The following is a 15433-nucleotide window of genomic DNA, read 5'->3' as shown; positions in this document are numbered from 1 at the left end:
TAATGGTGGATTACTTGACCAAATGCTTGATTAGGATGTCCAGCATCTCTCTGTTTTTCTCTGGTAATTTATGAACAAGTGCATGTACTGCCTCAACTCTGTAGTTTTGGTCATCAGATTCTGTTAAATAAAAATAAGGAGAATGTTATTAAATTAAGGTGCACCCAAAGATGTGTGTAAGGATGATGCTAATAACACTACACTAGGGTACACTACACATTACAGTAAGGCAAACCATCAATCTGCTGTTAAAATTGCCTTCCAAAAATCTGAGAACAATTCAGGTATGTTTATTACATGAACATTTTGGGAATTGTACTTCAAACAAACTTAGTTAATACAATGGGTGAAATCCTGAAGTCATCAGGAGTTTTGCCATTGATTTCAACAGAGCCAGGATTTGATCCAATGGTCTTTAACAGCATTTCCTCTTATGGTGGTTTGAGGAGAGATGAGGATAATGAGCACTTTATGTATTTGTAAGTATCAGAAAAAAATCCAAATAATTAATGTTGCACAGGCACAGAACCTTAATTCTAGTATTTATTAACTTTCGAGTGCTTGACTTTTGAACCTTAATATTCTTTTAACAGAGATTGTGTGTGTGTGTGTGTGTGTGTGTGTGTGTGTGTGTGTGTGTGTGTGTGTGTGTGTGTGTGTGTGTGTGTAGGAGGGAGGGAGAGAGAATATTATGTACATACATACTTCGATTTTGAATTTCTCAGGGCAGGAACTGTCTTTTTGTTGTGTTAGTACAGAACCCAGCACAGTGAGTCTGGGCTTTATGATTCGGGCCACTTGGTGCTAATGCACTACAAATACATAATAATGTCCACGTATGTATAATTTAATATCTCTTGAAATAAATCACTGCCTGGGTTATTTGAAACAAAAGTAGGCCGAACTCGAGAAGATACAGTGTAAGGAAAGTTCTCCAGAAACAGTGGGTGAGAGATGGATCAAAAAGAGTATTACTCTCCTGAAGACTTACTAATTTCTTTAGTGTTTTACTTACTAACGGCAACAATGAAATCCTTGTGCAACTTGAAGGTCATCAATGGTTCTGTAAGACACCTGGTCGAAAATTAAAAAAAATATTTTATAAAATGTATTACTTTTAAAAATCCTTTCTTGTATTTTATTGCTGTTGCTACTATTTCAATATGCTTTTATATGACGACCGTCACCTTAGCATCTGGGTGCCAGATAATTATGTCCAATGAAATGAATTCATTGCCTACAGGCTACAACCATAGCACCATTCAGTCATGTGCAAGGTCTGGTGAAAATCTTCTCTAGCTAAATCCAGTGCCACTCTGTGAATAACTTAAAGAAGAATGCCAGTACCATTGTGTTGATCACAGATCAAGGACCTGACTGCCTTCTCACTTACAAAACTGTAAAATCAGGAATAATTCCACTGAAATCATCAGCAGTGTTGCTGAAAGTGCAAAAGTGAGGGGCCAATTAGGCTTCAAGCCTCAGCTGGTGAAATCCAAATATATCATGAAGACCCCAGCGTGGCACTGAAATCCTGATATGTAATGAACGGGGAAGACTCTTCATTCAAAAGGCAATTTATGATTTGTCTGCAGTCATAAGAAATATTATTACTGCCATTTCATATTATAAAAACTGCATAAGTAATAACCTTACCCTAACCAAGATTTTCAAAAGTGATTAGTGGTTTTTGATGCCTCCATTTTTGGATGACCAACTTGACAGAGTTTCTGAGGTTTGGATTTTTAGGAAGTGCTGAACACCTAGCCTCTACAAGCTTGGACCCTTCAAAGTGTCCCAAATTGTCACCCAAAAGTTGAGGACCTCAAAATCCAGTCATTCTAGAAAATCATGACCTTTATTTTTAAAGGGTTTCATAATTGCTGAAAGTTTAGTATGAATTTGCTAATTGCTTGGGGATATATTTATTCCCAATTCCTGTAAAGTGACCTGTATCATAGGATATGAAATGAGAATTTATGCAGGGAACCACGATTTTATCCTGCTCTAACAATAAATTAGTCAAATATCATGCTGTGCAATTTAGATAAAGGATTTAACAAATTACAAAGATTGTCTCATACTGTGCAGTTTAGATAAAGGATTTACAGATCAACAAATGCAATTAACTTATTCCCCCCTTCAAATGTAGGGTTTTATTGAGCTCAACTGATTCAACAGCAAGCAGACAGATAGCATAATCAAATGCAGATTCATTAATATATATAATTACTGGAATATTATTAGGCTAGCCAAAATCACTACATATATTTAGTGTTCTAAGGGGGTGAAAGAGACGTAATGCAATATCAATAAATAAGGGTAAATGGACATGAAATAAGATACGTGTAGGGCATCATACTGACCTGAGGTAGTTTTTTAGTCCACTTGTTATTGTTTTATTGTCCCAAACGTCCATATCAATATCCATATCAGGAGGGGATTTAGGGGCTGGTAGAAAATTGAATTAGGACTGTATTATACTTTGATTAGCAGACTAGTTAGGAAAGCAACACAACACTTAAACAACATACAAAGATTATGTGCTAATTTCTTACGGTTATTTTATTACCCAGCTTAACTAACACCTTGAACATACATTGAAACCCTTTGGAATAGCATCTAGTATATAGACATCTCAACTATGTGCCCAACTTCAAAGATTAAACTAAACCTAAGGTGATACAGGGGTTGCCAGTTGCTCTGGTTTTGATATAGAGCAATCTTCAAAAAAGGAGGAGTTATATCCAGATTAGCAAAATAAGTGAAACCCCAGGACCCCCCTCAAAAGGAAAATGTTATAAACTGTGAGTTATAAATTGATGATGGTTGTAATATATTGACCTACAGTTAAGGGACACTTCTGGATGTTTGGTATTCCATGCCCTGACAAACAGATCCAATAAACTGAGCATTACAATTAAATGAAGAAAGGGATTTATAGATATATTTAAATAATCCAAGCTGCAAAATATAAACGAATCCAATGGGTCTAATTTTTCTCAACTGTCTGCATGAGCCACTTTTGCTCCATGATTTGCATTGACTGCCCATTTCTTTCTGAATTGAATTTAAGATGTTGTTTTTGATCGGTAAAGACCTAAAGGACTTGCGGTGTTCCGATGGGAGACACTTCCTCTATCCTTCTGTCATACTGCCTCAGTCAGTAGACACACTTCAGAGCCAGCTTTCCTGAATAGCCTGGGTTTATTCACCATTGGGGGATGTTGCAATGTACATCCATTTATACAGGCTGCAGTGGAATTAGTGTTTGATTAAATGTGGGAAGGGAGTTCTGTGTTTCACAGAGGATTGAGTCCTGTTGATCATTGAGAGGTAAAAATTTTTTGTCCCCTGTAATTTGTGTTGGGGTGTTGAGAGCTCTGGACAGATTTCCTGTTTCATTTTTTAATAAATTCAAATAAATAAACTAAATTAATTGGGAAAAATGCACATTTATTCATAGTCCGTGTACGCAATTTCAATGACTCTCTGCACAAACTGAGGCTATGTCTACACTACTGTGGTAAGTCGACCTACGTCACGCTAAGCAATTCCAGTTATGTGAATAACGTAGCTGGAGTCAATATAACTTAGGTTGAGTTACTGCAGGGTCTCCACCGCGGGAGGTTGTAGGGGGTAGAGTACAGGGGTTGATTGGAGAGCAATCTGCAGTTGATTTGGTAGGTCTTTACTAGACCTGCTAAATTGACCGCTGGTGGATCAGTCTCAGAGCACTGATCCTGGCTGTAGTGTAGACCTGCCCTGAGTAACAACGGCCAGTTACATACATAGCTAACTATTTGCATGCTTACTCACTTAATTTGCCACCTGTAATTGCAAGTGCAAACTAAACTTACTACTGTACACACATTTTTGAGCAGAGTCAGTGAAGGAAATCATGTCCATAATATCCTTGGTGGATATTAGAGTTTTTCATACAAAATCTTCCAAAACTTACAAAATATGGTATTCATCAGCTTTTGCACTTTGGAGTTTACACCTCCTATTCTGTAGAGCCCCAAGATTGTGATACCTATATGGAAAAAATACAAGATAATGAACAGAATCATGGCACCAAAAGTACAGCATGTTCATGTAAATGGACACATAGGTGAGACATTTGGGTGTAAATTTTCAAAATGGTTTATGAGGTTTAACCATCCATTAATTTATAGGAACTTATGCAGCTAAATTCCTGTACACTACTTTGGACTATTTAGCGCCATTTTGGGAAATTACCAGACATATTTTACTGAAATTACACCATATTATAAACAAATCTTAGCTACATGTTAATTAAATGAAACCCCACAAAAGGCCCCAACATTCTGTCTGACTGACTTCCGGAAAGGAGCCATGATAGCAGACACTGGAATGATGTCTGAGAAGTGAAAAACAAGTCCTAGAAGCACTCTAGAGGCATGTCCTCACTTCCTAGCCCTGTTCTTGCTTACCAAGAAATGTAAACTTGTGTAACACAAGCCACTTCAATGGACTTTGAATTTACACCAGTGCAAATGAGAATGGAATAATGTTCTCCATATCCAAAAGTTGCTGACAATTACTGCAAGTACTTCTGTACAGAATTTACTGGTGATACAAACAATTCTACTTAAAATATCTGCACAGTCTAGTGTTTCCCTTGTTTATCTGCAGTACTGCAGGTACTTTGTCAATGCTGAATGACAGGATTGTTTTAATTTGTAGAGACCCAAAACAAGACAAAGGGACAGCCTTAGGTCCCAATTATCCTCAAATGGTTGAGACAGGCATGGCCCAAATGCAAAGAATATTTTTTATAGTACAGTATAGGAAAATGCCACTGGATAATTTTCTATTTCAGGCCTTTATAGTATTATATTTTAACAAATCTCAATTTTCAAAGCAATACTGAGCTATGGTAAAAAATCAAGTCAGAAACAAATCTCGACTTGATCTCCTTTTTTCCTTAGCACCTTGTACTATAGAGAGTTCTTAGGTGTAACCATGGCAAAGTTCTTTTCTGAGGATGTTTGAGAAAAAACAATTATAATTTGTCACAATCTCAAATGCCTAAACAGGAGGATGCTTCTTAAGTTCAGCCAATTTATTTAGAAAATCATTCCTAATACACATATTTAATTTTAATTTTGATGTTATTAAACTTTTTGTCTATTTGCCATATCAAGTTTTACTATTTTAAAACGCTTGTATTATTGTCGCCTCTTTCAATATAATGTTCAAAATTCTGTTCTCAGTAAGAAGCACATGACCTTATTTGTTTCAGAAGGATACATAGGAATAACTGAGGACTGATTTATTATGAGTCGTAAAATACTACATCAGCAGTAGCTAGACTGTTATTTTGTTTTTCTTCCCATATAGGGCATAACTTTCCTACTATTGAATTTCAGTTATTAAACACAAACAATGGATGAACCATGGATGAAATGTATAACTGGTATAAGACAAATAAAGTTAAGGGTGTAAGGTACGAATAAATTTGTCCCAATGTGTATTAAGTACAACTGAGCATTAAACTGACTAATAAGAGAAAAGTGTTAATTAAAAGAAAAAAACCCAATAAGTTGCTATAATTTATACTTAAATGATAAATTAAAGATTTTGGCAAGAGTGTTTCAGCTGTGAAAAGTACAAGTTGACTGATACATAGATTCCAAACTGCACTTGGAAAATATTTTCTGCTTAAGCATTGGAAAGTGACCTACGTCAGAGAAAACCATATGCATATTATGTAATATATAGAGTGTAATGTAATACATACCTCTTGTCTCCACAGCAAGAATACATTTCCTCACAAAGTTAAAACCTGCTTCATTTAAGAACACTATAAATTGAAGAAAAATACATTATTTACTTTAATCTGCTGTTCTGGTCAGCTGCATCTTCATGTTAGGATCAGATGGGAGCCCTAAACATTTGTCCATAACAGCATAGCACCTAGATGTAGTAACTACTATTTATATTATTGTTTAATTACATCTTTATCCTAAAAGAATGCAATCAAACTTTCTGCTCATTAGTATATTCATGTGTGTTTGTTGTTATATTTTTAGTACGTATATTTCAAAACCAGAATTCTTTAACATCTGTTAGAAATAAAAGTGTGGTAACCTAACCCCACCACTTGTATGGCCGAAAGCATGTCTGTGGAAGCAGCAATGGCTACATGATTGAGAGATGAAATGGGAGGAGTCATGTTACGTTACAGGATGTGTAGGATAAACTCAGAGGAGAATGACATACAAAAGGTTTAAATATGAATGAAACTGTGAAGCTGGTACAAGCTAGAAAGTGTTGGACAGAATTCATTTGGCTGACGGATGGGAAACAAAGAATAATAATAATGTGTGCGTGTGTGACATCTGCACAGACATACATAAATTATAATGGAGTAACTGCATGACAACATAATGTTTGCCCATCACCACAATAAAAGCCATAATATCCTATGTCTGAAGACCATAAACAAGTTATCAGGTGCAGGGATATTATTATGTCAGGGTGCAGGTGGTCCATTTTATTTTATATATACATTTATATATAGAACTATGAATATATCTATAGCTATCTAGAGTAACATTATACATAGTGTACTGTTTTGGAACCACATTAGCCAGAAGCATGATTTATTTTATTTTCTCCCAATTTATATTTGATTGTAATACAAACATCGAAGACTTTTTCACACCTGATGTAACTGACCCTTGAGACAAGATGTACTTTCTTGCAAGTTGACAGAAAAGAGTAATTCTTGGCAATATATGAAAATATAATAATGTAATTTGCAACCTTAATATGCCTGAAAACAAGGACATTATACTGCAGAAATCCAGGTATATTTAATAATTTTACATAATTAAAAAAACTTACTTTCTTCCTTCTTGCTAATAATGGCTGGCAAAGTGTAAATCTGAAAAAAGAAAAGATTGCAATATGAACATTTGTGACTTCTAGGTCAGTTAACAGCTCTCAAGCCAGTGTGAACACATTCTGCATTAGCATGTTGCATTGGCCAAGCCTTGCTTCTGCCATTTATTTACTATGCAGTCATTGTAAATGAGCTTAACAAGCATAAAACTTAAAATGTTGCCTCTAGCTGACAGTTTCTCTTATAAGAGTTCAGTTCAACTACACGTTTGGGTAGCTGAAAGATGGTACTGAGTAGCCAGAATTGTAAATTCTGTATTGTTATATGTGAGTCCTGTTTACTCTCAGTCCTAACTCCTTGGTCGGACCTGCTCAGTGAGACCAGGTGCCATCTAGCCAGGGCTGGCTCCAGGCACCAGCTCAGCAAGCAGGTGCTTGGGGCGGCCAAGGGAAAGGAGCGGCAGGTCTGGCTCTTCGGTGGCAATTCGGCGGCGGGTCCCTTGGTTCCTCTCGAAGGGAAGGACCTGCTGCCGAATTGTCGCCAAAGAAGAAAGCGTCGCGGTGGAGCTGCCACCAATCACGATCATGGCTATTTTCTTCCCCCCCCACCGCTTGGGGTGGCAAAAACCCTGGAGCCGGCCCTGGATCTAGGTCATAATTCTGAACAATCGTCTTCTCCCTTTCGGGTCTACATGTGGAGCTGTGCCATTGTATTAAATGGAAATCTCAAGTGTAGGTTAATGGCAGGAGGAAATCTCAGGTGAGCTTCTCTCATTAACAGGTACCAGCCTCCATCACAGTTTCTTTTCTCTGCAGCACCTTTAAAGGTGGCGATATTGCTGCTCAAAGGCATCAGCCCTAAGATGACTTGCTCTCAAATTCACAAATTGTGCTTGTACATGTGTCCTGTATGCCAACGAAATATGATGTTGGCCAGATTGTCAATATCCCAACTAATGTAAGTGACTCAATGTGTGACTACAGACTGAGATATACTATTTTTTTCTGCTTCATTATTAATGTAATGATTATCTTATCATTCATGTTTATTTTACCATTGCTTTGTCCATACAGCTTGCGAAATACCGTTTGCATGTATGCATTGTGTCGTAAAAGTTTATGTAAATTGTTTCTCCGTCTTTGAGATATTTTGAGATGCATGGCAATTTGTTCTTCTCACTTCTGTATACAAGAAATCTGAACTCATAATAAATAATCTAACAAATTTCCTTACTGGTTCCTTTCCATCCATAGCTTCCAGCCAAAGTTTCCTGTTGGACTCTGAAAAAGCCTGAAGTGTTATGATCCCATGTCTATTAAAACAAAATATATATTATTTAAAACATATTAATTATTTTTCCAATCAATGATATTTAAGATTGTTTTAACAGGAAATGTGATCTAGTCTAAACATAATTATTTACTTTTTTTGTAGTACTATGTATCTTGACCTTTTTGTGTCTGTTTTTTATCTCTGTGAAACTGGGATAATAAAACTTACTCTGTCACAAGGGAGCGTAAGACTTCATCAGTTAACATTTGAAAATCTCAGATGAAATGTGGTATCAAAGTGTAACTCTGAATTGTTTATACAGCTGATAAAAATAAAATTAATTCAGTAGACATGCCTACTTAACTAATGGAAGAGGCTCTGTAGAAATGGGGTTTATTAGTGACACAAAAGCACACACACTTACTAAAAACTCAGTGTAAATATTACTTATATATATAGTCAGCTGTATAAACAATTCATAGTTCCGGATCTTTTTGTCTGCATCAGTGAGCTATTTTAAAAGTGATGGCAGTCCAAAAACTGGCAAACATGGAGCGTGAAAGAAAAGCCCCTTTAAGAAGCTTTGCTCTCACCTGTCTAGGACCTATCTATTCAAAATGTTTGACACCTTGTTTGAACCCACAGTCTTCCTTTGTCAAATACAGAAATAAAAGATACTAAATTTATACTAATTATCCCCCAGAGTATTCTCACCACTTAAATATAGATATACACAAACAGAGCTCCACAATGCTGAAGAAGAAATGAAAAGCCTGCCTCATTAAACCAATATTGGATGTTATTCTACAAATTATGTGCTATCTCAACCGCGAGAAATCAAGAAGCTACTGGTGAAATTCTACAGCCTGCATTATGTAAGAGGTCAGATTAGATGATCACAATGTTCTCCAATAGCTTTAAAATCTGTGCATCTCTCCACATATATATTTAAAATGTAAAGCGTAAGTTATAGATTCAAACCAAAACAGGGATGGGGAGGGGAATACATATAAAGAGTCCTCCTAGTGAAATTAGGAAGGTCATGTCATTTGATAAACATTTTCTACCCACACACAATATTTCATAAAACATTTTAAACTGTAGGGGGAGGAATAGCTCAGTGGTTTGCGCACTGGTCTGCTAAACCCAGCATTGTAAATTCATTCCTTAAGGATGCCATTTAGGGATCTGGGGGAAAGAAAAGGACAGTATGTCCTTAGTAGCCTGAAAGGCCTCTGGTGTGGGATGGCGCATCAAGTGCCTCTGACACTTTCCAGCATGGCAGGTGGGTCTTGAAGTAGGCTCAACAGGACTCAGAGCCTGGCCACCATCTGGAGGGGAAGAGCTGCCACATGCAGGTCTTTGATCTCCACCAGCTCTCTTTTTAACTTCATGGGACATAGGAGAACAGCCTTTCTTTGCTTTTCTTGCCAGTACCAGGGATGGGGATCAGTAGCACACTCCATACCGAGGCCATGGTGCTTGGAGCAGAGTCTGATCTTGTCGGCTCTGAGGCTGGTGCAAGGGCTGACTCCATAAGGAGCACTCGGAGATTAACGTCCCACTCCTTCTAGGTCTGCAGCCTGAAGCTCTTGCAAATGCGACACTTGTCGCTCATGTGGGTTTCCCCTAAACATGTCAGGCAGCTTCTATGGGGATCACTGACTGGCATAGATTTTTTGCAACAGTCACAAGGTTTGAAGCCTGTTGATAAGGGCATGCCTCGCCCCTAGGTTGAGTCCCATACAGGACTAACTATTTCTAGCTTAACACTAAGGGAACTATTGACTGTACAACATTAAACAACAATATACAACACATTAACTACTAGACACAGTAGAGACAGGAAAACTTGTCAAAGCAAGGAGACATTCCAGCACGGTCACTGGTGGTAAGAAGGACCTGAGGGAGGGAGGGAGCTGGTGGCACCCCTTATACCGGCTGCAATACAAGAAGAACTCTTATAAAAATATGAGCTGAAAACTGTTGAGAACAACATCTGAGTAAAATTTAAATTGTTTCACTTAGATGTGTTTTCATATCAGATTGTTTCTTTCATTTAGTGCAGTTGTTTTCAATCTTTTTTCCTAAAAAATTTCGAATGGAGGTGTAGTCCCCTTTGGGAATTTTAGACAGTCTGCAGACTCCAGGGGTCCCAGGACCATAGGCTGAAAAACAGTGATTTAGTAATGCACTTCAGTCTATGCTGTCTTATCAGCACTTGCAACATCTCCATATAGATTCTGAGTATTAGGTGGGAGAGGATTGAGTCTCATGAGATGAGAGGTTTGGAGGTGGAGGAAGAGTTGCTCATAACAGTCCTTTCCAGGTCTTTAAAGACTTTGTCGTATCTTATAAACCCTATGAGTAAATAATTATTCAATGAAGGCCAAACCCTGCAAGTTACCAAATGTCCTTTCTCTCTGACTGAAATTGATCACTGTTGAGGATACTCAACAATTCTCAGGATTACATCTAAAAAAACCTTAAGCCTAATCTTCAAAATCAGTACTGAGTTATTTAAAGTCTGTCGTTAACAACTTTGCATTCTTCCCAATTTCCCTCTGTTTTAATAGTGTATAAATTAAAAAACATGAAACAGCAAGGAAGTATTTTATCATTACAAATACATTTGACATCAGAATCTCCCTTTCACAGAGGAAGCCAAGTTTCAATGTGTCATCCAGAAGTGATAAGTGCCACTTCTTGCATATAGGCTGCCTGCCAACTGATAATTTCTAGATATCATGTTGACCAGAACTTTTTGTCTCCTCTGCTGACTCACACAAACCTCCACGGTTTCCTGTTAAATATGGAACCAATTTCAAAATTTGACTTCTTGTCAGTCTCTGAAAGGTCTGTCTCCTCTCATAATAGTATTTTAAGCAACCTTGTGAACTAGTGTATTTTCAACTTTTTTGTCTAAATTTTCAGAAAACATTTAGGTGTAAGCTCTCTGCATTTTAACTTGTTAAAGCAAATCAAAATAAACAAGACTTGTTAAACCAAGTTAAAATTAACAAGTTTTATTCCTAAAGTGTATAACTCCATTTAAAGAGAACTGAAAGAATGTAAGATCTTTCTAAAACTTTAAGGACAAAACTCACTTTTTAACTATCTTACAGTAGTGCTACCATCATTTTGTTGGATAAAGTTAGTTTTGATATATTTTGATCTTTGAATTTGAACCACTCTCTGATTTTGGTTTTCCAAAACAAAATTGTAACCTATGTTTTTTTTAACAAAACCAGAACAAGAACAACCCAGTTTTACCCGTATTTCTGAAATCAAATGGCACCACATATCAAGTAATTTATCCGAACATACCCTCACCCCAAATTTGTAAAGCTAATGACTGGATTTTACCTATTAATACAAGACTTTAGATTACAGGTATATTTATCTTTCACAAGCACAAAATTCACCACAAAATTAACAAGTTATAAAATAGTGACACATCTCTGACAGGTGTTTGTCCAACCTCCTCTTAAAAATCCCCAATGAGGGAGATTCCACAACCTCCCTAGGCAATTTATTCCCATACTTGAAAACTGTTATGTCCCCTCTCAGGCTTCTCTTCTCCAGACTAAACAAACCCATTTTTTTCAATCTTCCCTCATAAGTCATGTTGTCTAGACCTTTCATCATTTTTGTTACTCTTGTCTGGACTTTCTCCAATTTGTCCACATCTTTCCTGAAATGTGGCGCCCAGAACTAGACACAATACTCCAGTTGAGGCCTAATCAGCGCGGAGTAGAGTGGAAGAATTACTTCTCGTGTCTTGCTTACAACACTCCTGCTGATATATCCCAGAATGATGTCGGCTTTTCTTTGCAACAGCGTTACACTGTTGAATCATATTTGGCTTGTGATCCACTATGACCCCCAGATACCTTTCCACACTACTCCTGTCATAAACAGATGGTTAAGGGTTAATGCCTCTTTTACCTGTAAAGGGTTAAAAAGTTCACCTAGCCTAGCTAACACCTGACCAGAGGAACCAATGGGGGAACAAGATCTTTCAAAAGGAAGGAGGGAAGATTTTCCTTTGTTTAGAGTTTCAGTTTCAGCCAGAGTGAAAAAGATCAAGGAACCAGCCTCTTATCAGAGTAATAAGTTTTAGAAAGGGATAAATAGGTTTATGTTTATTTTCTTTGTAACTTGTCTTGGTATCATTAAGGGAATTATCAAAACTTGGGTATTTGGGTATTTTTTCTTGCGTAACTAAATTTGTGCCCAGGGGAACATCCTCTATGTTTTGAATCTGTTGTCTGTGAGAGTAGCTGGTATGCTAATGTCTCCCACAGGGTTTTCTTTCACCTTTCTTTTCTTTAATTAAAAGCCTTTTTTATTAATACCCGATTGATTTTTTCCTTGTTCTTTTTTTTTTTTTTTATCTAAAGGGATTGGATCTGGACTCACCAGGGATTGGTGGGGAGAAAGGATGGAGGGGATGGTTAAATTCTCCTTGTGTTAAGATCCAAGGGGTTGGATCGGTGTTCACCAGGAACTTGGTGAAAAAGCCTCTCAAGGCTGCCCAGGGAGGGGAAGGTTTTGGGGGGACAGGAAGTGTTCCAGACACTGAAATTTCTGGATGGTGGCAGTGTTACCAGATCTAAGCTAGTAATTAAGCTTAGAAGTGTCCATGCAGGTCCCCACATCTGTACCCTAAAGTTCAGAGTGGGGGAGGAATCTTGACAACTCCCTTCTAGGCAGTCATTTCCCATTTTGTATGCGTGCAACTGATTGTTCCTTCCTAAGTGGAATATTGCAGTATAAGTTTATTAATTGAACTGTAAGTTTTCCAAAAAACAGATATGTCTATCCAACATGGTTAATTGTGCATGGATAATACACACATGTAGTGTTATTTGTTTTGTGGTCAGAAAAATAGGTTCTGAGCAATTAGGAGCACATATTTGAAAGTTTGGCCTTATACACACATAGTTCTTATGTAAATACATTTTATTAAATAATTAATAATGTTCTTTAAAAAAAGAACTTCAAACCTTTCAGCTACTTCAATATCAAAACAGAAACGTTTGTCAATTGAATCAGTCTTTCTCCGGATGCAGGATTTTAGCTTGAATATTTCTGGTGAGCTTGTGACAAGGCCATTCTGTAAGACATACCAAAAAAGAAAATCAGCACGCAGAGACGACATTGTGAACAGTGGGCTCAGAGTGAACAGGGGCCACTAACAGGGAGTTTCGAGAGAGAGAGTTCGGGAAGGGAATGGGAAGGAGGTGAGGTATACCTGCCTTTCTTTAAAACCTGGTGTAATCTCTAAACTAAACTATAATCAAAACTTCTTGATTTAAACAAAACCCCTCTCATTAACCTAGGTAGCTGTAGGAGAGAATACAGGCAGAAGCCCAGCAGCAGAGTGGGGGCTATCCTGTTTATTGTGCTCAGTGTAGAATGTATGATCACCTGCCCTGTGCGTGGGTGACATGTGTGTTCATTCGGTGCAAGGAGCTCCTGGCCCTCAGAGACCGCGTACGGGCTTTGGAGGCCAGGTTGGCAGAAGTGGAGGAGCTAAGGGAGGCAGAGAGGTATGCTGATGAGGCTTTCCAGGACACTGTAGATTTGTCCCACGATCCTCCTGTCAGACAGTTAAGGAGGATTAAAGGCTCAGGGAAGGACAGTAGTCAACAGGAGCAGAGGGAACCTTCTCATAGTTGGGACTCTCCTTCGAGATGATGTTGGGGTATCCTTTCACACTGAGGTTACCTCTCTGGGAGAGAGAACTCCAGTCATTAGGAAATCAGGTGTTAGTAATGGGAGATTTGATCAATAGAAACATAGATAGCTGGGTTTGTGATGACCAGGAGAACCATATGGTGACTTCCCTGCTTGGTGTGAAGGTTGCAGATCTCTTGAGGCATCTAGACAGACTTCTGTGTAGTGCTGGGGAGGAGCCGGTGGTCATGGTACCTGTAGGTACCAATGACATAGGAAAGAGTAGGAGAGACTCCTGGAGGCCAAATTTAGGCTGCTAGGAAAGAGACTGAAATCCAGGACCTCTATGGTGGCATTCTCAGAAATGCTTGCAGTTCCACACACAGGGCCAGGTAAGCAGGCAGAACTTCATAGTCTCAATGCGTGGATGAGACGATGGTGTAGAGAGGAGGGGTTTAGATTCATTAGGAACTGGGGAAACTTTTGGGATGGGGGAGCCTAGACAGGAAAGATTGGTTTAGGTGGAGCCCAAGTGGATCCAGACTGCTGGCACTTAACATTAAAAAGGTTGCAAAGCAGTTTTTAAACTAATAGATGGGGAAAAGCTGATTGCTGCAGAGGAGCATGTGGATCGGACAGAGACTTCTCTTAGAGGAGAGTCTATTGCTAGAGATTCTCTAGGTTTTAGTCAGGAGGAGAGGATAGAAAAGGATAGAGTATGGGCCAGATCAGACAAGAAACATTCACATAAAAAAGAATCTGACACATCAGAAAAGGGCAGGCAAATAAACAGTGGCAAGTTTTTAAAGTGCTTGTACACAAATGCTAGAAGTCTAAATAATAAGTAGGGTGAACTAAAGTGCCTCGTGTTAAAGGAGGATATTGATATAATAGGCATCACAGAAACCTGGTAGAGTGAGGACATCAATGGGACACAATCATTCTGGGGTACAAAATATATCGGAAGGACAGAACAGGTTGTGCTGGGGGGTGGGAGGGAGTGGCACTATATGTGAAAAAAAATGTAGAATCAAACGAAGTAAAAATCTTAAATGAATCCACGTATTCCATAGAATCTCTATGGATAGTAATTCCATGCTCTAATAAGAATATAACAGTAGGGATCTATTATCGACCACCTGACCAGGGCAGTGATAGTGATGATGAAATGCTAAGGGAGATTAGAGAGGCTTTCAAAATAAAAAGAACTCAATAATAGTGGGGGATTTCAATTATCCCGATATTGGCATTAGAAAAGGTTCAGAGAGGGGCAACTAAAATTATTAGGGGTTTGGAATGGGTCCCATATGAGGAGAGATTAAAGAGGCTAGGACTTTTCAGCTTGGAAAAGAGGAGACTAAGGTGGGATATGATAGAGATATAAAATCATGAGTGGTGTGGTGAAAGTGAATAAGGAAAAGCTATTTACTTGTTCCCATAATATAAGAACTAGGGGCCACCAAATGAAACTAATGGGCAGCAGGTTTAAAACAAATAAAAGGAAGTTCTTCTTTACACAGTGCACAGTCAATCCGTGGAACTCCTTGCCTGAGGAGGCTGTGAAAGCTAGGACTATAAAAGGGTTTAAAAGAGAACTAGATAAAT

General features: G+C 38.1%; 1 protein-coding gene across 1 annotated transcript in view; it reads right to left on the bottom strand.

Annotated features, from left to right (window-relative positions):
- Positions 1-15433, bottom strand: part of ARHGAP42 (Rho GTPase activating protein 42) — a 264435-nt gene that overhangs the window by 32242 nt on the left and 216760 nt on the right. Inside the window, exons 10-17 of the mRNA XM_030560108.1 lie at positions 13156-13265; positions 8108-8186; positions 6877-6916; positions 5768-5830; positions 3962-4036; positions 2367-2451; positions 1016-1074; positions 15-120 (exon numbers count right to left, since the gene is read on the bottom strand). Coding sequence (XP_030415968.1) covers positions 15-120; positions 1016-1074; positions 2367-2451; positions 3962-4036; positions 5768-5830; positions 6877-6916; positions 8108-8186; positions 13156-13265 — 617 coding nt within the window. The remainder of the gene's footprint in view (positions 1-14; positions 121-1015; positions 1075-2366; positions 2452-3961; positions 4037-5767; positions 5831-6876; positions 6917-8107; positions 8187-13155; positions 13266-15433) is intronic.

Source organism: Gopherus evgoodei, chromosome 1, assembly GCF_007399415.2.
Source record: "Gopherus evgoodei ecotype Sinaloan lineage chromosome 1, rGopEvg1_v1.p, whole genome shotgun sequence".
Lineage (NCBI taxonomy): Eukaryota > Metazoa > Chordata > Testudines > Testudinidae > Gopherus > Gopherus evgoodei.
Note: the sequence above shows the minus strand (reverse complement) of the source record. Positions and strands in the feature narration are given on the sequence as shown.